Source organism: Tiliqua scincoides, chromosome 8, assembly GCF_035046505.1.
Source record: "Tiliqua scincoides isolate rTilSci1 chromosome 8, rTilSci1.hap2, whole genome shotgun sequence".
NCBI lineage: Eukaryota > Metazoa > Chordata > Lepidosauria > Squamata > Scincidae > Tiliqua > Tiliqua scincoides.
The window spans coordinates 20,118,592-20,138,171 of NC_089828.1; the positions used below are offsets into that span (position 1 = coordinate 20,118,592).

At 43.0% G+C, this 19,580-nt stretch overlaps 1 protein-coding gene across 2 annotated transcripts in view; it reads left to right on the forward strand.

Moving 5' to 3' along the window:
• Window positions 1-19,580, forward strand: part of TMEM266 (transmembrane protein 266) — a 112,621-nt gene that overhangs the window by 73,662 nt on the left and 19,379 nt on the right. For both annotated transcript variants that reach the window (XM_066635958.1, XM_066635959.1), the window contains 4 exons: window positions 2,457-2,530; window positions 10,746-10,802; window positions 12,663-12,801; window positions 14,328-14,443. In XM_066635958.1, the coding sequence (XP_066492055.1) occupies window positions 2,457-2,530; window positions 10,746-10,802; window positions 12,663-12,801; window positions 14,328-14,443 (386 nt within the window). The remainder of the gene's footprint in view (window positions 1-2,456; window positions 2,531-10,745; window positions 10,803-12,662; window positions 12,802-14,327; window positions 14,444-19,580) is intronic.

Here is a 19,580-nt window from a genome sequence, read left to right on the forward strand (position 1 = left end):
GTGCATGCACAGGCTGCACTGCTAAAGAGAAATAATAATATTTTATCACTTTAAGGTAAGATTGGCAGGAGGACTTTACAACTTAGTAATGGAACATGCACAGAAAGTAGCACAATTTGTCTTTAAAATAGCCCTGTAACATTTTGTTGTATTTCAGTAGCTGATGTAATATTGCATCTGGAACATGGGGCCCGAAGGACATGCAAATGAAATCTCTGACAGAACTCTTACATTCTGATTTGGTATTTTGCCAGCAGTGGGAATTCACCACAGAGGTGACCCAGTTTAAAACAAACAAAAAAAAAGGCCAGAATTCTCATCTGTCCTTGGCTATTCTTTTGGTGCTGGCAATCATTGTTTTTAATGCAACAATTCAGAAGTATCAAAGGGCTACTTGGGACTGACCATGAGGCTGCGGTGGTTGCCTCAGGTGGCAGATTGGCCGGGGGCACCTATCTCCATCCACCAACCTTTACACCTCCTCTTCCTTCCACTCCCTGGAATTGAAAAGGAAGAGGGGAACAGAGTGAACGAGGAAGTGTGAAGGAGAATGAGGGACTAGAACTGTGACACTGTAGCCCGCTCCTCCACACTTCCTCTTTTCCATTTCCCTCTTTTCAAATCCAGTGATTGAGAGGAGTGGCAGTGCAGGAGATGGCCGCTGGTGCACTACCTCAGGCACTAAGGGGTCTTGGCTACCTCTGTAGCCATTGTGCTAAACATTTCTTATCAGTTCTGTCTCTGGGTTTGAATGAGCATTATGCTTTGCGAAAAATCTACTTTCCCTGCATTTTTGAATTTGCCCTGGTCATTTCAATGTGATCCCTTCAATTAATATTTCGGATGCTACTTATTTTCCTAAATGGAAATTGCAAGGGCCATTCAGGGAGTAGTTGTGTGATGCATTTAATGTAAGCCAGGGCTAATTTCAATAATCTGTTTCAGTAGCCAGTCACTAGGTTTTGGAGCTTGTGGCTCAATTCAGAGTCCAACAGAGTTAACTATGTAGTTAGGTGTAATGTTGGACTAGCCAGGGGTCTCTAAACTTTTCGGCGAAAGGGCCGCATCAAATAGCTGGCACAGTGTCGAGGGCCAGAAGAAAAATTAAATATAAAATTTAAATAAATACATTAGAGATGGATGAATGGGCTCAAATGTCCAGGACTTCTTCAAGCACAAACACAGCCCAAGAAATAAAGCGCACACTTAAATGGACCCCCATTCCCCCACCCCACAAGCACAACTCTTTGGTTGTGTTGGGTCAACTGGGCCAGAGGCTCTCGGGATCAGAGGTTGACCGTGGGCCGGATAGAGGACTGTCGTGGGCCACATCTGGCCCCCAGGCCGGGGTTTGGAAACCCCTGGACTAGACAAACAGTGATTACCAAACTGCCAGCAAATGAGAGTTGGAAGCCACAGGTTTGAAGTGGGGTTGCAAACCATAATTAGTACCAACAGTAGATCTGTTCAGCTTTCATATATCGGAGTACACTGTTTCCAGATACAGGAGGAACAGGAGTGTGCTAGCCAGCCCTGCTCTAAACATGGTTTGGTGTTGCATTGCTAATGCATGGTTTAGGGTTACATGTGCACTGTGTCTCCATGCTGCATTGTCCCTAAGTTCAGCTTCTGAGGGAAGGCAATGCTGAGTTTGGGTACCCTTTCTTTGCACAGTTTGAGCTCTAGAATGCCCAAGGTTCCAAATCAGTGATATTCAACATTTTTCGTCACACAGCAGTGACCTCTATGGTCTTTGCATCTTGTGATGTCACATCCTGTTCTGTTCTGACATCCTGTTCTGTGGCTGTGTCCAGGGTAACTGTCTGCAGTAACAAATTGTCTGTTCCTCTTCTTCCCCTGCACCACTGCTCCCATTACCTTAATTTTTGTTTAGAGGTGATGGAAGCATGGGTGTTTCTTGCTTAACAAAGCAACATTCTTGCTTCACTGAACGTGACATGCAGGCAACAAGCCTGCACATTACAAGGAGGAGACTAACTGAACTTTAACAGGAAGTTGGACGGTTCCTGCTTCCTGTTAATGTTCATTTAGTCTCCCTCTAGTGTGCAGGGTGGTTGCCTGCAAATTCAGTTAAGCAAGAATGTTCCTTGTTAATCAAGGAACACCCAAAGCTTCCATTGCTTCTAAACAAAAACGAAGGTAGTGTTATGAGTACATGGTGTGTCTGCAGCCCCGCCCCGATCTGCGTATTACTGAATCAGCAGATACCAATCCATGGATATGGGGGGGGGGGATGCTGATGCTAGTTGTATTGCCTGCTGTCCCTTCTTTTACTGTTTCTTCTTCCAGTGACCACCTGTATGCTCCTGGGTCCAGCTGTTACAAAGCAGGCTTGAGGTTGACACTTCTTGAACAGTAAAGTGCTGGATGTTTATAGAATTTGTAACTTGCTTGCTGGTGTACTAAAACTGTCTGTTGTATTATGTTAATTGCAGTTTCAAGTGCATCACAGTTTGCTGGAGTTATTCACTGGATCAGTCTAGTTATCCTCTCTGTGTTCTTTTCAGAGGTAAGTGAAGTGTGAATAGTAAGTCAATTGTATGAGAACAGAAGACAGTTGAACTGATGCATATAAATGTAATAACTCTAAAGATAACAGAAAGAAGATGTGAAAATGTTCCCAGAGTTTTCCATGGCCTCTCTATGCAAATGGAGAAGAGAGAGATTTCATCTAGGTGTTGCGCATATACATTGGGCAGCCCAATCCTAAGTTGCTCTGGAACAGGCAGGCCAGCGGGCCTGTGCTGTATCCAGCGCAAGTTTTGGGCTGCTCATGGGTCAGTCCAAGGCAAGGGGAGGCTTTTCTCCTTACCCCGGGGAGAGCTACAGCAGCCCCAATGGGGCTACTTGGATTTATGCTACCTAAGGAGGTGGTGCAAATCCAAGCAGCCTGGACCACCCAGGAACAGGGCTAGGAACTGGCATAGCTGCTGGATCCTAGCCCCGCCACCTGCCCTCCCCCTCCCCTGAAGCCCCTCCCACCTTCCCCCCAGACCCCTGTGCTGGCCAAGCTTGGCCAACACAAGTCATTCATCCCCGAGTCCAGTGTCAGCACGGGGGGCGCAGACACACAGATATGTGCTGGCCTATCTCCCCTTATGTTGGTGCAAAAGTGCTCTATGGCACTTTCAGAACAATGTTGGGCCAGTGCAAGGTACTGGCATCGGTCCAAGGGAGTCTCTGGATTGCACCCTAGGTGTTACACATAATGGCTTTATTGAGTACCTCTTGTATCAGGTCCTAGACACCTCCCCTAGTCAGTCTTATGACCAAGTAGGTAACACTTTAGATTTACTGGGGCCAAAAATAATCCTAGTTTCACATATGGACTGACAGGTCTGACAAGTAGTGGCTAATCTGAAAAGAGATCTTGGGGCCATGGTAGACGAAACAGCAGTGGTGGGAAAAAGTAATACTTGTTGGGGATTATTAGGAAGAACTGGAAATGAAAAACTTCCAGTAATGTATTGTCTTTATCGAAATCTGTAGTTTGACCAGATTACTGTGCATAGTACTGATCATAGCACCTCAAAAAGATACCTTGAAGCTGGTTTAGAAAAAGCAACCAGAATGATCAAGAGATTGATTCACCTACCCTTTAAAGAAAAGATAAAGCATTTGGGTGGCTTTTAGCATAGAACAAAAGACGGTTAAAGGTGGTGGATGAACGAGAGGTAGTGTACACAGTTTAAGTGTAGTGTGGAGAAAGTGAATGGAAAGAACTTTTCTCCCTTTCCCATATTGGTTTTGGGTTGGTATAGAACTTTGGTTTCATGCAATAGAATGGATTTTGCGGTACTTTTTCCCCTTTGACTACCCTAAAAGCATTTCTCCACCCAGCATGTGATTAACTTAATGGGATTCATTACTGCAAGATGTTCTGATGATTACTAACTTTAGTTGACTTTAGAAAGAGACGGGACAAATTCACAGTGGTTAGGTCTGTCAGCAGCTATTTTCCATGAGAGCTAAATGGTTTAAAAGAACAGTGGTCTTCAACATTTTTTGTGCCACAACCCAAATAAATACATACATATAGTCAAAGATTGTACCCAAAGTCAATCCCACCCCCCTCCTGGGACTCTATGTACCCATCCCACCCCCATCACCATCGACCCCCCACCCCTATAACACCCTCCCAGCACTGTCACTGTAACCAAATATTTGGTCTTATTTGAGAGAGCAGAAAAAGTTACCATGAAGTCTGGCACTAATGAAAGCTATTTTAGCCCCATTGTTAAGAACCTGAGCAGGACTTGGGACACAATCCCCTGGTACTTGAACGGGTACTCCAGGTAAAGGAGAAGGCATCTGGAGTATCCCTTCAGGTACCAGGGGATTGTGTCCCAAGTCCTGCTCAGTGTTCCAGTAAAACAGTGGTCCAGTGTTCTTAAACCTTTCTCATTCCTGTAAGTTGCCATGGCCTCACAGCTAAGGCTTGGGTCTCGAACCCAAGGTTGAAGAACACTGATTTAGAAGCAGCTTAACTTTGAGTACCAGATGCTTGGGGAGAACAACAGGGAAACACTGTTGTCTTCTACTTGTGGGCTTTTTAGAGATACCTAGTTCACTTCTTTGGGAAGCAGGATGTTGAAATGGCTGGTTCTGTTGATTTCATTCATCAAGACTCTTGTTGGAGCAGGGTGTGTACAGAGGTCAGGCTGTTCTGTCTCTTGGCACATATGAAGAGCTACTGTTATACAACTACATGTGATTATCTGCCCATTTCCTAGAGAAATAAGCACTTTTTCTGTCTAACTATTTAACTATTTAGTCTGTTTAACTATTGAAATGAATACAGTTTTCTGCCTTGGTATTGGCAACCTTCAGTCTCGAAAGACTATGGTATCGCGCTCTGAAAGGTGGTTCTGGCACAGCGTCCAGTGTGGCTGAAAAGGCCTTAAGGTTTTCGACCTTAAGGTTGCCTTAAATTTGCAAGATGTCTTGCAAATATTTTGAGTGTGGGTGTTTTTTCCCTGTTTCTGTAACAAACCAAGTTTTTGAGATACCATGCAGCACCTTGACTTTGAATTGATATGCTCTGCTGGGTTTTTAAAACAAATTTATGATCAGTTTCTGTAAGAAGTTAGGAAAGAATGAGATGCATCCGGAGTCTCATTCGCAGCCAGTAATGTGTATGGATTTGTAAGCAGCTTCAGGATTGTTATTTAAACAGTCTTCTCAATAAAACCTATCAACCCCAGATCTTACAAGTTTAGATGGGCTTCTATGCCTTTCCCTTCCAGTAAGCCTGTTGAGGTGCTCTTTGATTAATCTGCTGTCTCCTTTTTCTCTGTGCATTGTGTGCATGTCTGGATTGCTAGTGATATTTTATTGGTTTGTTACAATTTTTAATGAAGTTACTGATCTTACTTGTAAGCCAGTATGAATACATAGGTAAAGTGGGCAGAGAGTGTTCCGTCCCTTCCCACATAAATCTTTTTCATTGAGATTTGAGATGTGCTTAGTTCCCCAAGCAGGATTTCCCCGGCTGACCTTAATGTTACAAGGGGAGGTGGTAGAGGAGATGGGAACACATAAATTGTACCGATGCGCTTCAGAATAAGATCACACAATGTCCTGGTGAAGTACACAGAGAGGGCCATAAATAGCTACATGTATTGACAGATCTATCCTCTTACTCCATTTTCACCCAAAGCGTCGGAAATGGGGATATGATCAATCGCAATCAGAACTGTAGGCCTCTGAAGTATAACAGAGTGCTTACTTTGGCGCCTCTGTTTACCAGAATTGTTGGTCTCCTGAGGCTTACTTACTTGCATTCTTCCACTGTTACCCTTGCCTCCAGTCTTCCTCCTCTCCCTCTGTTGTCCCCCCCATCAAAACATTACACTGTAAGTTCCTTTGGGTAGGGACTTGTATTTTTGCTGAAGCTGTAGGCTCTGCGCACTTGGATGGTGCTATATAAATGATAAATATAATAGCAGTACCCCAGGATTGCCACGGATGATATTTTAAGAGATGCGAAATGGTGGCAAATAATTGCTAATATTGTTTAGATATCACATTTTACTCCTCAGTGGTTCCCAAACATCAGAGGTTCTCAAACTGGGGTGTTGCAATGCCCCAGCTAGGGAATCTCTGTCGCTGCCCCCTTAAGGGTGGAGTGACAGTGGTGACATAGTCATCATAATTGTGCTGCTGCAGGGGAAGAAACAGTTTTAATTTCTTACCTGGGGGTCGTTATGGCTCTCTGGAGGGTCCAGGGAGCCCTCAACCTCTGAAGGCCTCCCCTTGTGCTCCAGACTGCTGTAAGAAAGCCACTTCTGTTTTCCCGACAAAACTGGAAGTGGCTTTTTAAAGTATTTTACAGCAGTTTGGAGGCTCAGGGAGGCTTGCAGAGGGGCTTGAGGGCTCCCCAGATCCTCCAGAGAGCCATAGCGACCCCCAAGAAAATTTTAAAAAAAACACCCTTTCCTCCCTGGCAGCAGTGTGATCATGGCAATTGCCTTGCTGCTCCCTCTCCTCCCCTGCAAACACTTACTGGTTCCCAGACTCTCCCTGAGATTTTTGGGAACCACTGCCTTAGGTTAGGATGCTAACCTCACCAGAAGCCCTTCCGAAACTAAGCCAGAATGTAAAACAAAGCAAATCCATTTGATAGCTGCAAATGCCCAACTCAAGAAGAATGGTGGCAAGTGCATTTGCATCTTTTTAGATTGTGAGCCCTTTTGGAGCAGGGAGCCATTTAGTTATTTGATTTTTCTCTGTAAACCGCTTTGTGAACTTTTAGTTGAAAAGCGGTATATAAATACTGTTAATAATTAGTAATAATTTGGCACGTAACTTTCGACACTGGAAGGTCTTGGACTGGCCCTGTGTTAGCGATTGCTGCAAGGCTGTGGGTACAAACTCTTGAGCTGGTGAGTGTGACCTCTTCTTTCTGCAGCTCAGGAACTGGTTTTGAACCATTAAACAAAATATATCAAATCGGAATCATCCCTCATTAGAAAATGCTTTTGTTCCAGTACTTTAAGCAAAGCATGAAGTTGACTCGGCATATCACTGAGTCATCAATTTATACATTAGCTGGACAAAACCTCTCTTTTTCTTTTTAAATTACTGAATGTCCAGCACGGTGAACTAATTAGTGTGGCTAATTCACACAGATGATGGGAATTCACAAGATTGGTTCAAAAAGTACATGGCTAAGTTCCCCCATCTTGAATTTTTTTACACATCCTGCACAACCATGCAGTCAATTGTCACATTTGCTGCAGAGAACTAGAGCTGACAATAGCACAATATTACAGAGAAACCAGAACATTTTGCACATCACTGAAGCTGTTGTATTCTCGAATTCTCTTCTCCCATCAGCCTTCAGATGGTAGTTTTTATATAACCACTGTGCTTAAAAACTGCATTGGCATTAAAAGGCGGAGGACCCAATCAGGGTATCTTCTCTGTCTATGATAATGCACAAGTTCAGGAGTCCACAAATGTGGTTGTAACTTTCTCACAGTAATTATTTGTGACTGCTTCGAACCCCCTCTTCTCCTTAGAGTCCTTTGTCATGTGCAGAAAGTTTGGCAGACAGCAGAATTCTTCTTTCATTTATAGTAAGATATGGAGACCGTGAGGAGCAGCTCCCTAGCTGCTTGGAAGGGTCTCAAAAATAGCAGTGGAAACAAGTTCTCTGAAGAAGGGGTCTGGGTGGTGTTGGATGTCCTGCTTGCACTTGTCCTTAGTGAACTAGCAAATGCATTATGGATGCCAAAGGAAATGGAAAATGAGGAATTGATTCTAATGAACACTTTCTGTCGCTTTCATTGGAGGATTAAGCACAAGCAATAATTATTGGTCCCAGCAATGAGATTTGTGAAATGAATACCAGTTGTGTGCTAGATGCTGAAAGAGAGAGGGAAAAAAATAATACTGAACCTGTCCAGAGAATTTACAGTCAACATTATGGATGTTAGACTGGGATAAGTTAGAAATTGATCAGAGATGACCACTGAACATTAAGAAAGGGTTAGGAGAAATCAGGTGCTCAAGAAATGCAATGCCTAAGTGATATCTATTGTATTTGATGCTTGGTAATGACCAGTTTGATGAATGACCAGTTTATTCAGCTGTTTCATTCATGTACAGGTCGGACCTTGTCATCAGTGGATTTTGCATCTGCAGATTTGACTCAATTACTGTCCCCGCAGCCTATACCCTCCAAATGCAAATGATGTTGTACTCCTAACGTGTCCAAAGGGTGTTCTGAGGCTCTGCAAGGCCTTAGAATGTCACTTCCGTTCCCCCTTCCCAAAAAACCAGAAGTGCCTTTCCAAACCCTTCCAGAGGCTTTAGAGCAGGGGTGTCAAACTCATTTCATACAGAGGGCTGAAGTTAGCATTCAGGGCTGCTGCTGAGGGCTGGAAGTGACATCATTAAACAGAAAGTGACATCATTAAGCAGCTAATGGCTAGAAGCCAGACCTTGTTCTCAGAGAAACTCATTAACTGCAAATGACAGAAGAGAAAATATGCACATCTTGATCATATTTCAAGATTTGGGAAAGCCCAATTTTCAAGTGAGCTGCTGTTTCAGCAGTAACACCTCAGCATCTGAGAGCCTGAGGGCCGGATAAAAAGCTTCTGGGGACCGCATTCGGCCCCCGGGCCTTACATTTGACACCCCTGCTTTAGAGGGTCTTCTGAGGCCTGGGGAGGCTGCATGCAGCTGCATGTAACATCCTCCGGAAGTTCAGAGGTCTGGTGTACCCTAATCCGCAGATTTCTTTATCTTCGGGTTTCAGCATCTGGGAGTTCCAAGAACATAACGCTTGCTGATGCTGAGGCACAACAGTATAACCTTTTCTAAGAGAAATGCAAATGTTTCTGAATGATCCAAGATATTTGAGCAGTTAGTATCTGTAAAGTAATACCTACTAGAAGAGTTAGGACTGAAATTGTTGTTCTGTTTTCTGCCTTTTTGTCAGGAGAGAAAAATAGTAGGGTGTTTGGAATGATGCCAGCAGGAAACACAGGTCTGATTTTTGCATCTTGCTTCGAAGTGCCATGATTTTGAGGAGCTTCAAAAGCATGCTTATTACTTAGGGGATCTCTTGGTTTTCAGACTGGAATTGACTGTCTGGATGCCTGTTACTGACTGCAAGAAAATTACATTGGTCAGGGCTATTAACACTGTAAAATCATGTGTAGTTTTACTCCAAGGGTCTTCAGTCCAGGCTCTCAGCATAATCAGTTTGTGGTTATTGAAAGAGCCATGGTGATTTTGGAGTACCTGTTACAATACACATCCAGCTGGAGCAATTTGCACTCACGTTTTTGAGGTAAGGATATTGGGAGAAGTATCTTGTTCATCACAAGGAAACAAATAGTGTAACAGAAGAGGTGCTGCAATCTGTGCTGATCATCACCATCATCATTATGCCAATTCCTTAGCTTCTCTTTTATGCAATTGTAAGTTCCTGATCTTTTACAACAGGTCCTGCAGTTAGTGTGAACTGAGATGGCTGTAAGCAGATCAGGCAGATAAGATAATAAGTGCATCCTTGCCTCTCAGGTCCTACTTTCAACCCAAAATGCTTCTTCTCCTACTACCATGTTTTTCATCTAGATGTATCCAATAGCACAAATAGTGAGGTCCATTTATGGATTTATTTTGCTATGTAAATTGCTTTGTGAACTACTCTCATTGAAAAGTGGTATATAAATATTCTTAATACTAAAAAAATAAGGATTTGAATGTATTTGATTATATTTAAATGCCATGAAGTGTGTTTTATCAATTTTATAGGCTGTGTAAATTTCTCAACAGTTATTCCAATGGTAGTTGGTCTTAATATTTATCTAGTGCGGAAAAAAATTAACAGGGCATATGTGTTTAGTTTTGTTAGCATATTTATTTTGACTAAGAGTTAGCTAAATTGGATCCCAGTCGATTTAAGACTTTGAAAAATTCAAAATTTTCTGGAAGCCCCAAGTCATTTTGATACCACACTGCCTTTTTCTGTCAACAGTATTGCTTATATAGCAGTTACTAAGTTATTTCTCTAAAAATGGTGTACTGGTGTAATTTGCAAGCTGTATGAATTTTTAATCCTTTTCAATAAAATAGTATTCTTAAATTTGGGGGTTAATGGTTGCACATAAAGTATGGAGACTCTGTAAATTTGCAAGAGTTCAGTACAACTTTGTTTAAACGTTTCATTGACCTTCTATAATACAATAATGAAAGTTTGCTCATCTGTCAAGGAAGGCCAATGAGAACTTTACATAGGAATTCTCCATTTGCTCTCCTGTTTTCAGAAACTTTCTTTTTGGTTTGTTTGTTGAGGCTTATTTCCCTAAGAGAGATTGACACAGCTCTTTCTTTAGAAGACTTGTGCTTAAAAAAAACAACCCTTTAATCATTGTGAAAATATCGCAATCTAATAGTTCATTCAAAGCTGGCCCCAGTTTGCAGGAAATCCTGGGACAAAACCTTGAGTTGGACCCATACAGCATCCCACACCTGATCCCTGATGGTGCATTGGGTGTTTCGCTTTTCACCAGGAGTTGAGGGTTTAGGGGTCAGCCTGCCTAGATGGGCCCTCCACTTGGTGCAGGTCGTAGATCAACCTGGCTGATTCCTTAAGCCACCCATGTTTATGACAAAGGTCATTTTTGTTTTGCTAAAATAAGTCCTTTATTATGAATGCATATTAATTGCTTTTTTCCCCCTTTCCTTTCAATATGTTTTTTTCTTAGACTATTTTGAGAATTGTGGTTCTTGGTATATGGGACTACATTGAAAACAAAATTGAGGTAAGTAAAATTAATCCTAACAGCATACCCATATTGTGTAAAGTTTGGGACTCCACTGTGTTAGCAGTTCAGGAGCATGATGGACTACACCAGGGGTGTCAAACTCATTTCCTACAGTGGGCTGAATGATGCTTACTGAGGGCCGGAAATGATGTCATTAAGCAGGAAGTGATATCATTCAGCAGGTCATGTCCAGAAACAAGCACTTGTTTCTCACTTAGGAATTCAGCTGCAGATTACAGAAATATGCAAATCTTGATCCTGTTTATTGGATATGCAAGAGCTCAATTATCATGTAGGCTGCTCTTTAGCAGTGACACCTCGAACCCAACTCAGCAGCTGAGAGCAGCAGCTAATGGTGGTACTGGGAGAAGCTGAGGGCCAGATAAAGAGCTTCCATGTTCCATATCTGGCCCCTGGGCCTTATGTTTGACACCCCTGGACTATGTCAAGTGATTTCTGCACCTTGGCTGTGATTGTTGGGATCATTCCAGATGTTCATGTTTCCAGTGGGGTACTGTAATATGCAACATGAAGCACTAAGATAATTCTAGGGAAAACCTGGCACACTTTTGGGTTGCCCAGCCATATATTGTCACTTGCCAGTCCTTGCCACTTGCTAATTTCATTGGGCTGAGATGCTCTACACATCAGGACTGAGATCTGAAAGCTCTTAAGGATTGCTTTTAGATTTTGCAGTTAGTCGTATCTTATAGCAGTTCCTCTTAACAGAGTGTATCAAGGATGTTTTGACCTGAGGGAAAAAAATTTCACTGGCATCTGCTGGAGTTGTTTTCTTATCTGATGAACACCTGACTTCGTTACCATCTTTGTAGAAAAAATAACTTAGTTTAAAGTGAGGTAGATGCTGCCAAGCCATTTTAGAATCCTGAATATGGGCAAGCCCCCTTATGCAAGCGAAAGGATAATTTAGAATACAACCCAATTATATGATTAGATATGGGAGATCTTTGGCCCCATGGACCCTGCATGAGATTATCTAAAATGAAGTAGTCTAGAATGGCTTCAAAGCATGTTATAAACCAATCAAACATGTAGTACATTTCAAATCCATAGCATAAGCATATTGTTGCACAGTTCTCCAAAACTGCAACCCCTTTCAGGGGATTCTGTTGGGTCTTGTTAATGCAGTACATCTCATTTAGCAGCTCCTCCCATTTCCTGATGGTTGATTTATATCTTATCTAGAATTTGAGCCCTGCAATAAAATATAGTTGGAGCAGCTACTCCTGAAAACCATGTTTGACTGATTTAAACATGAATTGAATTGTAACAGAGGGATGATTGAACCTCGCTTGACATTTGCTTAACAGCCCAATCCTAACCTATCCTGGAGCAGGCAGGCCAATGGGCCTGCCCCCTCATCCAAGGTAGGGTTGTGACCGAAAGCAGTTCAACCCAGGGCAAGGGAAATAGCTTCCCCTTACCCTGGGTAACGCTGCAGCAGCCCCAGTGGGGTTACTCGGATCTGCGCCACTTGGCTGCCCCAGGCTGCCCAGGAAAGGGGCTAGAATCCAGCATAAGTGCTGGTTCCTGGCCCTGCTACCCTCCCTCCCATCCTCCCAGAGTCCCCCCCCCACACCCCACGCTGGCTTAGCTTGGCCGGTGTGGGCTTACCTTTTAAGCCAGCTGAGTGGGGCTCGTGCAAGCCTCCAGAGGCCAGGGCACGTCTGTGTGCCAGCCCTCCACGAAAGTGCTTTACGGCTCTTTCATGACACCGGTAGACTGGTGCAAGGGACTTGCACCAGCCTGTTGACTTTTTAGGATTGTGCTCTAAATCTGATATTTTGCTTTAAAGAATATGTGTCAATGTTGCTTGTGTAATTCTTCTCATATTAGGTATTTGATGGTGCTGTGATCATCTTATCCTTGGCTCCTATGGTGGCATCCACAGTGGCCAATGGTCCAAGCAGTCCATGGGATGCTATCAGCCTTATTATCACTCTACGTATTTGGAGAGTTAAGAGAATTATTGACGGTAACTCATCATAATAATTTGGTTTAAATTTTTTAATAACTTCGTATCCCGCCACAATTGTGGGTGTGATGTTTAGTTCTTTGTAAAATATTTTTCAATTACTCTATACCAGCAGCCTTCAAAGTGGAGACTGCTGCTTGCCGGTAAAGGTGTCCCTGGTGTGGATGGAGCTTGCCCCCGACCTTCACACTGACCAGCCATGCATGCCTGGAAATCTGGGTGCAAAGCCTGCTTAGGTGACACATCCCATAAGTGGCTGGCCAGCGTGAAGTTTGGGGGCAATCTGCAGTGCAACAGAGAGGGCCCTGGGGGAAACAGTAAACTCTCTTCACCTGGAAAGGATTGCAGTGGGCACCGAACCTGGCCCACAGGCCAGTATTTGGTGCCTGCTACTCTGTACCCTCTAGGTTGGGGTGTCAAACTCATTTCATATAGCAGGCCAAATAGCATTCATTGCTCCTGCTGAGAGTCAGAAGAGATGTCATTAAACAGGAAGTGATGTCATGAAGCAGATGGCCAGGATTAAGCATTTTGTTCTGAAGTAGAAACTCATCAGCTGCAAATGACAGAAGGGAAAATAAGCAGATCTTGATCATATTGTCAAGATGTCGGGGAATGTGGCCACCTTTTCAGCAGTGCTACTTTGCAGTGCCCACTTTGCAGCTCAGCAGCTGATAGGTGCTTGGGAGAACCCAATTATATCAGAGTCCAGATAAAGAACTTCCGGTGGTTGCATCCGGCCCATGGGCCTTATACTTGACAGCCCTGCCTTAGGTATAAAACCAGAATTTAGTCAGATGACTGAAGTGAAAATCATGACAAATTACTGTGTGTAATCTGTAGAACTCCTCACCCCAGAAAGCTGGTAGCACCTGGTCCTAAATACCTTTAAAAGGAACTGCACAAATTTATGGAGGAAAAGTCAATCGCAGGTTACAAGCCATGATATGACCATATGCAACCTCCAGGTTTTAGATGTAGTGTATCTCTGAATTCTAGATACAAAGGAGTGGTAGCAGGATTCAGGTATCTTGCTGGCTTGTGTGCTTCTGGAGACACCTGGAGGGCCACTGTGTGATGGGTCCTTGGTGTGATCAAGCAGGGCTCTTCTTGTGTTCCTGTGTCTTTTTCTTTTATAGGATTCCAGTTTTATCAAAGCAGTGATAAGGAGAGATTATCTAGAATGTTATCCTAAAAACAATCATAATGCATTCGGTGGGGCAGGGGATTGTGTTGATAATGTGAAATATGATTTTAAATATATTTTTTCTATGGAACCTAATATAGGAATTGTGAATGGTGCATGGGGGGAGCCTGGAAACATATGGAATTGCTGCATAAAGATGTATAGGTCATCTGTTCAATATGGGTACAATCTTGCCAAATTCAAGCATTTTAAAGTCTGTGGCAGTCATTTCAGAAACAATTTCAGATGGTTCAGAAATGTATCACATGATTAGCTGCCTGTAGCATGTGCAGGGCCAACTTTTTCTGATAAACCTGAAAGACTTTGTTATGGTTTCTAGCCTACGTACTGCCAGTTAAGGTGGAGATGGAGATGGTAATTCAGCAATATGAGAAGGCAAAGATCATTCAAGATGAGCAACTGGAAAGACTAACACAGATCTGCCAAGAGCAAGGGGTAAGGCACATCTGCATGTTCACTCTGTATGTGTGTGCCTGCCAAAGTTAACAATTTAACCCATTTTTACCCAGCCCACAGGTGTACACATTTGGTCCCTGTTGCGTATTTGTAATATTGGGCAGAAATAACCATGTGTTGGTGAAGAATTCTGGTCAAACCTTTTTTCGTTTACAAAGATGGAAATTAACCCTGAATTATTGGGCTGCATATGGGCCACCTTTAGTGTGAATGCAGGATATGGAGAGCCTTCTCCCGTATAAGCTTACCCACACACTTAGATAATCTGTGGAGGCTCTGCTCTGTCTTTCCATGGCAGCTTCAGTGGGGTTTGCTTCTGAGTAATGGGCTCTGCAGCCTTATTTTCAGTTGCGATTCACAGGCTTCGTGGAATAGATGAGTTCTGAGGAAGGATTTGAAGGGAAAGAGCTCAACAGCTGCAGACGAACATACTGTTTCCTACAGAAATGGTGAGGATGAGTGATACAATTAAAACAACTTGCAAACTGTTGCAGTAATTGAGAGTCCCAATCCTTTGGTCAATCCACATGACTTTGCCCCTTTTCATTTTAATTTTTTTTATACAAAAAATAACCATAACTAGTAGTTGAGGAATTCTTGTTCCCTTTCAACATGGTAGGTAATTTGTGAAACAGCTTCTGGTTTAAATGGTAGTGCTATTTATGTTGGTAATGTTCTCTGCCCTTTTTGCAATAGTTTTAATTTATTTCTAACTACTAGTCATTTTCCTAGCCACTGGAAGGTAGCCAAGATCATCTTGCTTTTAATTCTGGCCCATAAATCATTTTGTGAGCAACTGTCTTCTGCCTTTTTTTCTTTTGGATGGGTTTTGTTTTTAGTGGCCTAACCTAATGGAAGCAAACATTAGGCGATCTCCCAGTGGCAGCTGAGTTTCAGAGAGGGCATTCTCTCCACAGAACACTAATAGGATGGAGCAAAATTATTACCATTGCATTAGAGTGGGAGCAGATTTCTGGTTTAAAGTGATCATTGATCTGTCCAATGTTACGCTAATCATTCTCTGCTGCTCAGCCATTAAAGGGAAGAACTATATGATTCACTGATAGAGCTATCCATATATAGATGCTGTAAAACACCAGACAAGATGGGGTGGCCCTTTTTATGTGTCTAGTCATAAAAGGCAGGTGGTCCCTACAGTCCCATCTTGGTCCTTGTCTTTTTATGACTATTTATAAATAATTGCTTGATGCAATGCGCTATTGGGGGTGGTAGGGGTAAATTGAAGAGCATTTTTATTCTGGTTCTTGCCAGAGTGAGCGCTAAAATCCATTCATAGGAGTCTGGTTTTATTCTTGTAATGTACAATATTTGTATTTCACGCACATGTGAAATGTACATGTGTGCAGTTTTTCACTGCTTTAAAGAACACATAAGTGCTGCTGAAAAATAAATCCGTAGTTACATATTTTTGCAAATATGCTTATATAGTTGCATATATTTTTAAGGCGCCGTAACAAAAAAATACACAAGCACAATTCATACCGACATGCATTGTGTAGAATATTGAGCATGTACATGAATGTTGTGCTCAGCTTCCAAAAAGAAAATTCTTACAAAGCAGAAGTGAGTGAGTCCGTGCACCTGCACAGCTAATAGAAGCTTGCTCAGGCAGCAGATTGGCAAGGGGAAACTGCCACCTCCCACAATTCCTGATTGCAATGATAATATAAGATCATTCAATGGAAACATATGATATAAATCTTCTGAATAACTGGGGGAGGGGCAAACCCCAAGCACACATCATTCTCTGTTCTGATAGCCTAATGCCTCACATGGAGAAATTGCAAAGGAGATAAGCATACCTTTGAACTATTTGTATGTCCTGTCTGGAATCAAGGCAATAAAACAAGAGAACACATTTCCTGTTGTCTGCAAGAAAAATCCTGTAATGGAACCAGCAGAGTTGGAAGTGTTGTCTTTAACAGATGCTCCATCAGAAAACAAGACTGCATGGCTGCATTTTTATCAGTTGGTCATAAGGTGGCAGCAAAGCCACTTATTTCATTTATACAGTTGCTCAATTCATTATTCTGTTTATCTTTGGAATGCCAAGTTTTCTAGTGTCTGTCAATTATGTTTCTAGTTAACCTTACCAGCATTTTCGTTTCCATGTCAGATAATGCAAGGGGAGAAGCAGAAATAGGCTATTTCTGAATAAATGCTTTGCAGCAGACTTAGGTGATCTTGGGTTAGTTGAATAGCTGGTGATAGTGACCTGGTGGCACTGTTGCCAGAGTTATTGGTTGCCCCTACAACAACATCCTCCTTGAGGCCAAGGTTGGTTCATCTGGAAGGCCAACTGAGGCAATTGCAGGCAACAGATTGGCAAGACACACCCACCACCTGGCTCTGTCTGGCTTTGCTGTTCCACCTCCTCTTATTACCTAGATTTGAATAAGAAGAGAAGAACAGAACAGAAGAGGAAGCATGAAGGAGAGATGAGTGGCCGACTAGAACATCTCCAGTGAGGGAGTTTGGTGGTAAAGTCCACACGTTGCATGTAGGAGGCTTCAGATTCAATCTTTGGAATCTCCTGATAGGGCTTAGAAATATCCCTGCCTGAGCAGTGTTGTCAGTTCAGCCAATGCTGTGGTACTTGGACCAGTGATCTGACTGGATATGAGGGTGCTTCCTATACTTGCATGAGGAAGAGCAATAGAAGTGGGTATTTCCACTGATCCTGCACCCAAGACGACAGATGGGCTGGCCCTTGTCATTTTAAATTTTCCAAGAGTATCTTAAATGAAAAAAAGACTTTTATTGTGGATATAATGGAATTGATTAAAAAAGGCAAAAAATGTGTTTGCATATTGCAGCTTTAAATGTTTTAAATTTAAAACATTTAAAGCATGTTTTATGTTTGCAGTCTAAAGCAAAGCATGTTTTATGTTTGCAGTCTAAAATGTAATCTGTATTTATCACTTTGATTTGTGTGAACTTTCTTTTTGAAAACTGCATTTTCTGTGCAGCTTCAATGCATCTTTGTAGCAGCAGCATTTTATGTAATCTTAGAAAACACCAATGAAGCAGCAGTATTGAATGCCACCATGGAAACCCCAAACTTTAAAACTGTAATTAGCACTGTATTAAATTAACTCCTAAATCTGCTTTAGCTGTAACCTGCCATCTGAGAGCTTGCATTCAAGATACAGTATATCTTTCTCCTTTGAAAGTTTTTACTAATTTGTTCTGAGTCATTCAGGGACCAAAAAGCTTATCTTATAGGCACAAGACCTATGGTTAGTGTTTGTTGCGTTCACCCTGTTACAGATCTCCAGCATGCAATGAAACTAGTTCAGGGCACAATTCTAACCCCTTATGTCACTGCTTTCCAGCACTGGCACAGTGATGCCAGTGGGACATGTGCTGCATCCTACAGTTGGGTGTCACTTACGGAGGCCTCCTCAAAGTAAGGGAATGTTGGTTCCCTTACGTCAGAGCTGCAGTGCCCTTATGTCAGTGCTGGAAAGGTTAGGATTGCGCCCTTAGTTTGCCAAGCAAAATCCTGCCACTAGAGGACAAGTACAGGAGATAATGAGGCCTGCTTATCACTTAGCCAAACTGAGAGGATGGAGAGTTGGGAAAAACCATGCAGTCCCAGCCTTCTTATGTGGTCTGTAGGAGATTCACTAAAGCCCACCACTCTCTTCTCCATACTTCCTCTTCTGTTCCATTTCAGTCTTCCTTTTCATATTCAAGGAACAGAAAAATGAAGGGAAGGCACCCCTACCAATATGCTGCCTGAGGCAAACTACTTCAGAGCCCAATTCGGAGCTCTGTAGCGCCAGCAGTATGAGCGTACCACTGCACTGGGTGTCACAAATGTACTGTAAAGTACATTTGCGGCACACAGAGGAAGGAGCACTGACACTAGGCCTGAGTGCTGGGAAGAGGACTCAGCATGGTGGCACTGCTGGGTGGTGGAGTGGGGGGGATGGTGGGGGAGGGCAGAACAGAACTGGGGGGGAGGATCAGATCCAAGGGAGGCAGCAGGCTCTGCCACTGTATCCTATGCTCCCTCCCAGCCCAGGCAGCCCAACAAGGACCTCCTTGGTTCTGTGCCCACTCAAAAGCAGACGCAGATCCAAGGATACTCATTGGCACCATGACAGCGTTACTTGGATTAAGGAAGCAAACGCTCCCTTACCTCAAGGAGACACCTGGTGCTGGCAGGATATAGCAGCCATCATTTTGTCGCTGGTGAGCATAGGATTGAGCTGCCTATTGGCTTCGTGGATACATACATTCGTGGATACATACATGGCTTCGTGGCCATACATTGTAACACGTTGTTAGTTCTAGTGTACATTTAATGCAGCCAATGGAAGTGTTCTTTTTCCTTTACAATGGTCCCTTGGCATTGTACCCATGGGGGTTCAGTTCTAGGTCCCCCTGCAGATACCAAAATCCACAGATGCTGAAGCCCCATTTAAAAAGAAGAAAAAAAGAAAAATAGTGTTCCTTACCCTGGGTTGCCTGATGAGCACTACACTTCAGTTTCTGGCACTACTGAAGGCCATTTCTGGGTTGTGCCGAGGCTCACGACCCCCTCCCTTGGCCCTGGCATGCCCCAGAATGCACTGCAGGAGCATTTCCAAACGTTTCCACAATTTATTCTGAGGTACTCCGGGGCCAAGGGACGGGGTTGTAGGGTTGGCACATCCCAGAAATGGTCTCCAGGCAAACCAGAAACAGCTCCATGGTCATCCGTGGATAGTTGAATCTGTGGGTGGCTTGACCATGAATGATGAGGGATGACTGTTGAATCGTAGCCCCTAGAAAATGGGCCATTTAAATTTGGGGCACCTGATTTTTCATAGCCAAAGCATGGCTGTGAGAAGGAGGCTGTATCTGGCATTTCATGGCCTTTGGCCTCACTGTTTTCAATTTGTGTGTGTCTGTTTATATATGATATGTAAATAAATGAAAACCAACTGAGAATGACATTTTATACACATGACAAAGTGGTCTCTCGTCCTCAAAAATCTACGTGCTTAAAGATGCTCATTCCCAATTACCACTTTTCCCATAATGAAATTTAGCACCTTGAGCTCTCCACAGTCTCTGAATTTTGAATTTGAATTCAGAAATTTGA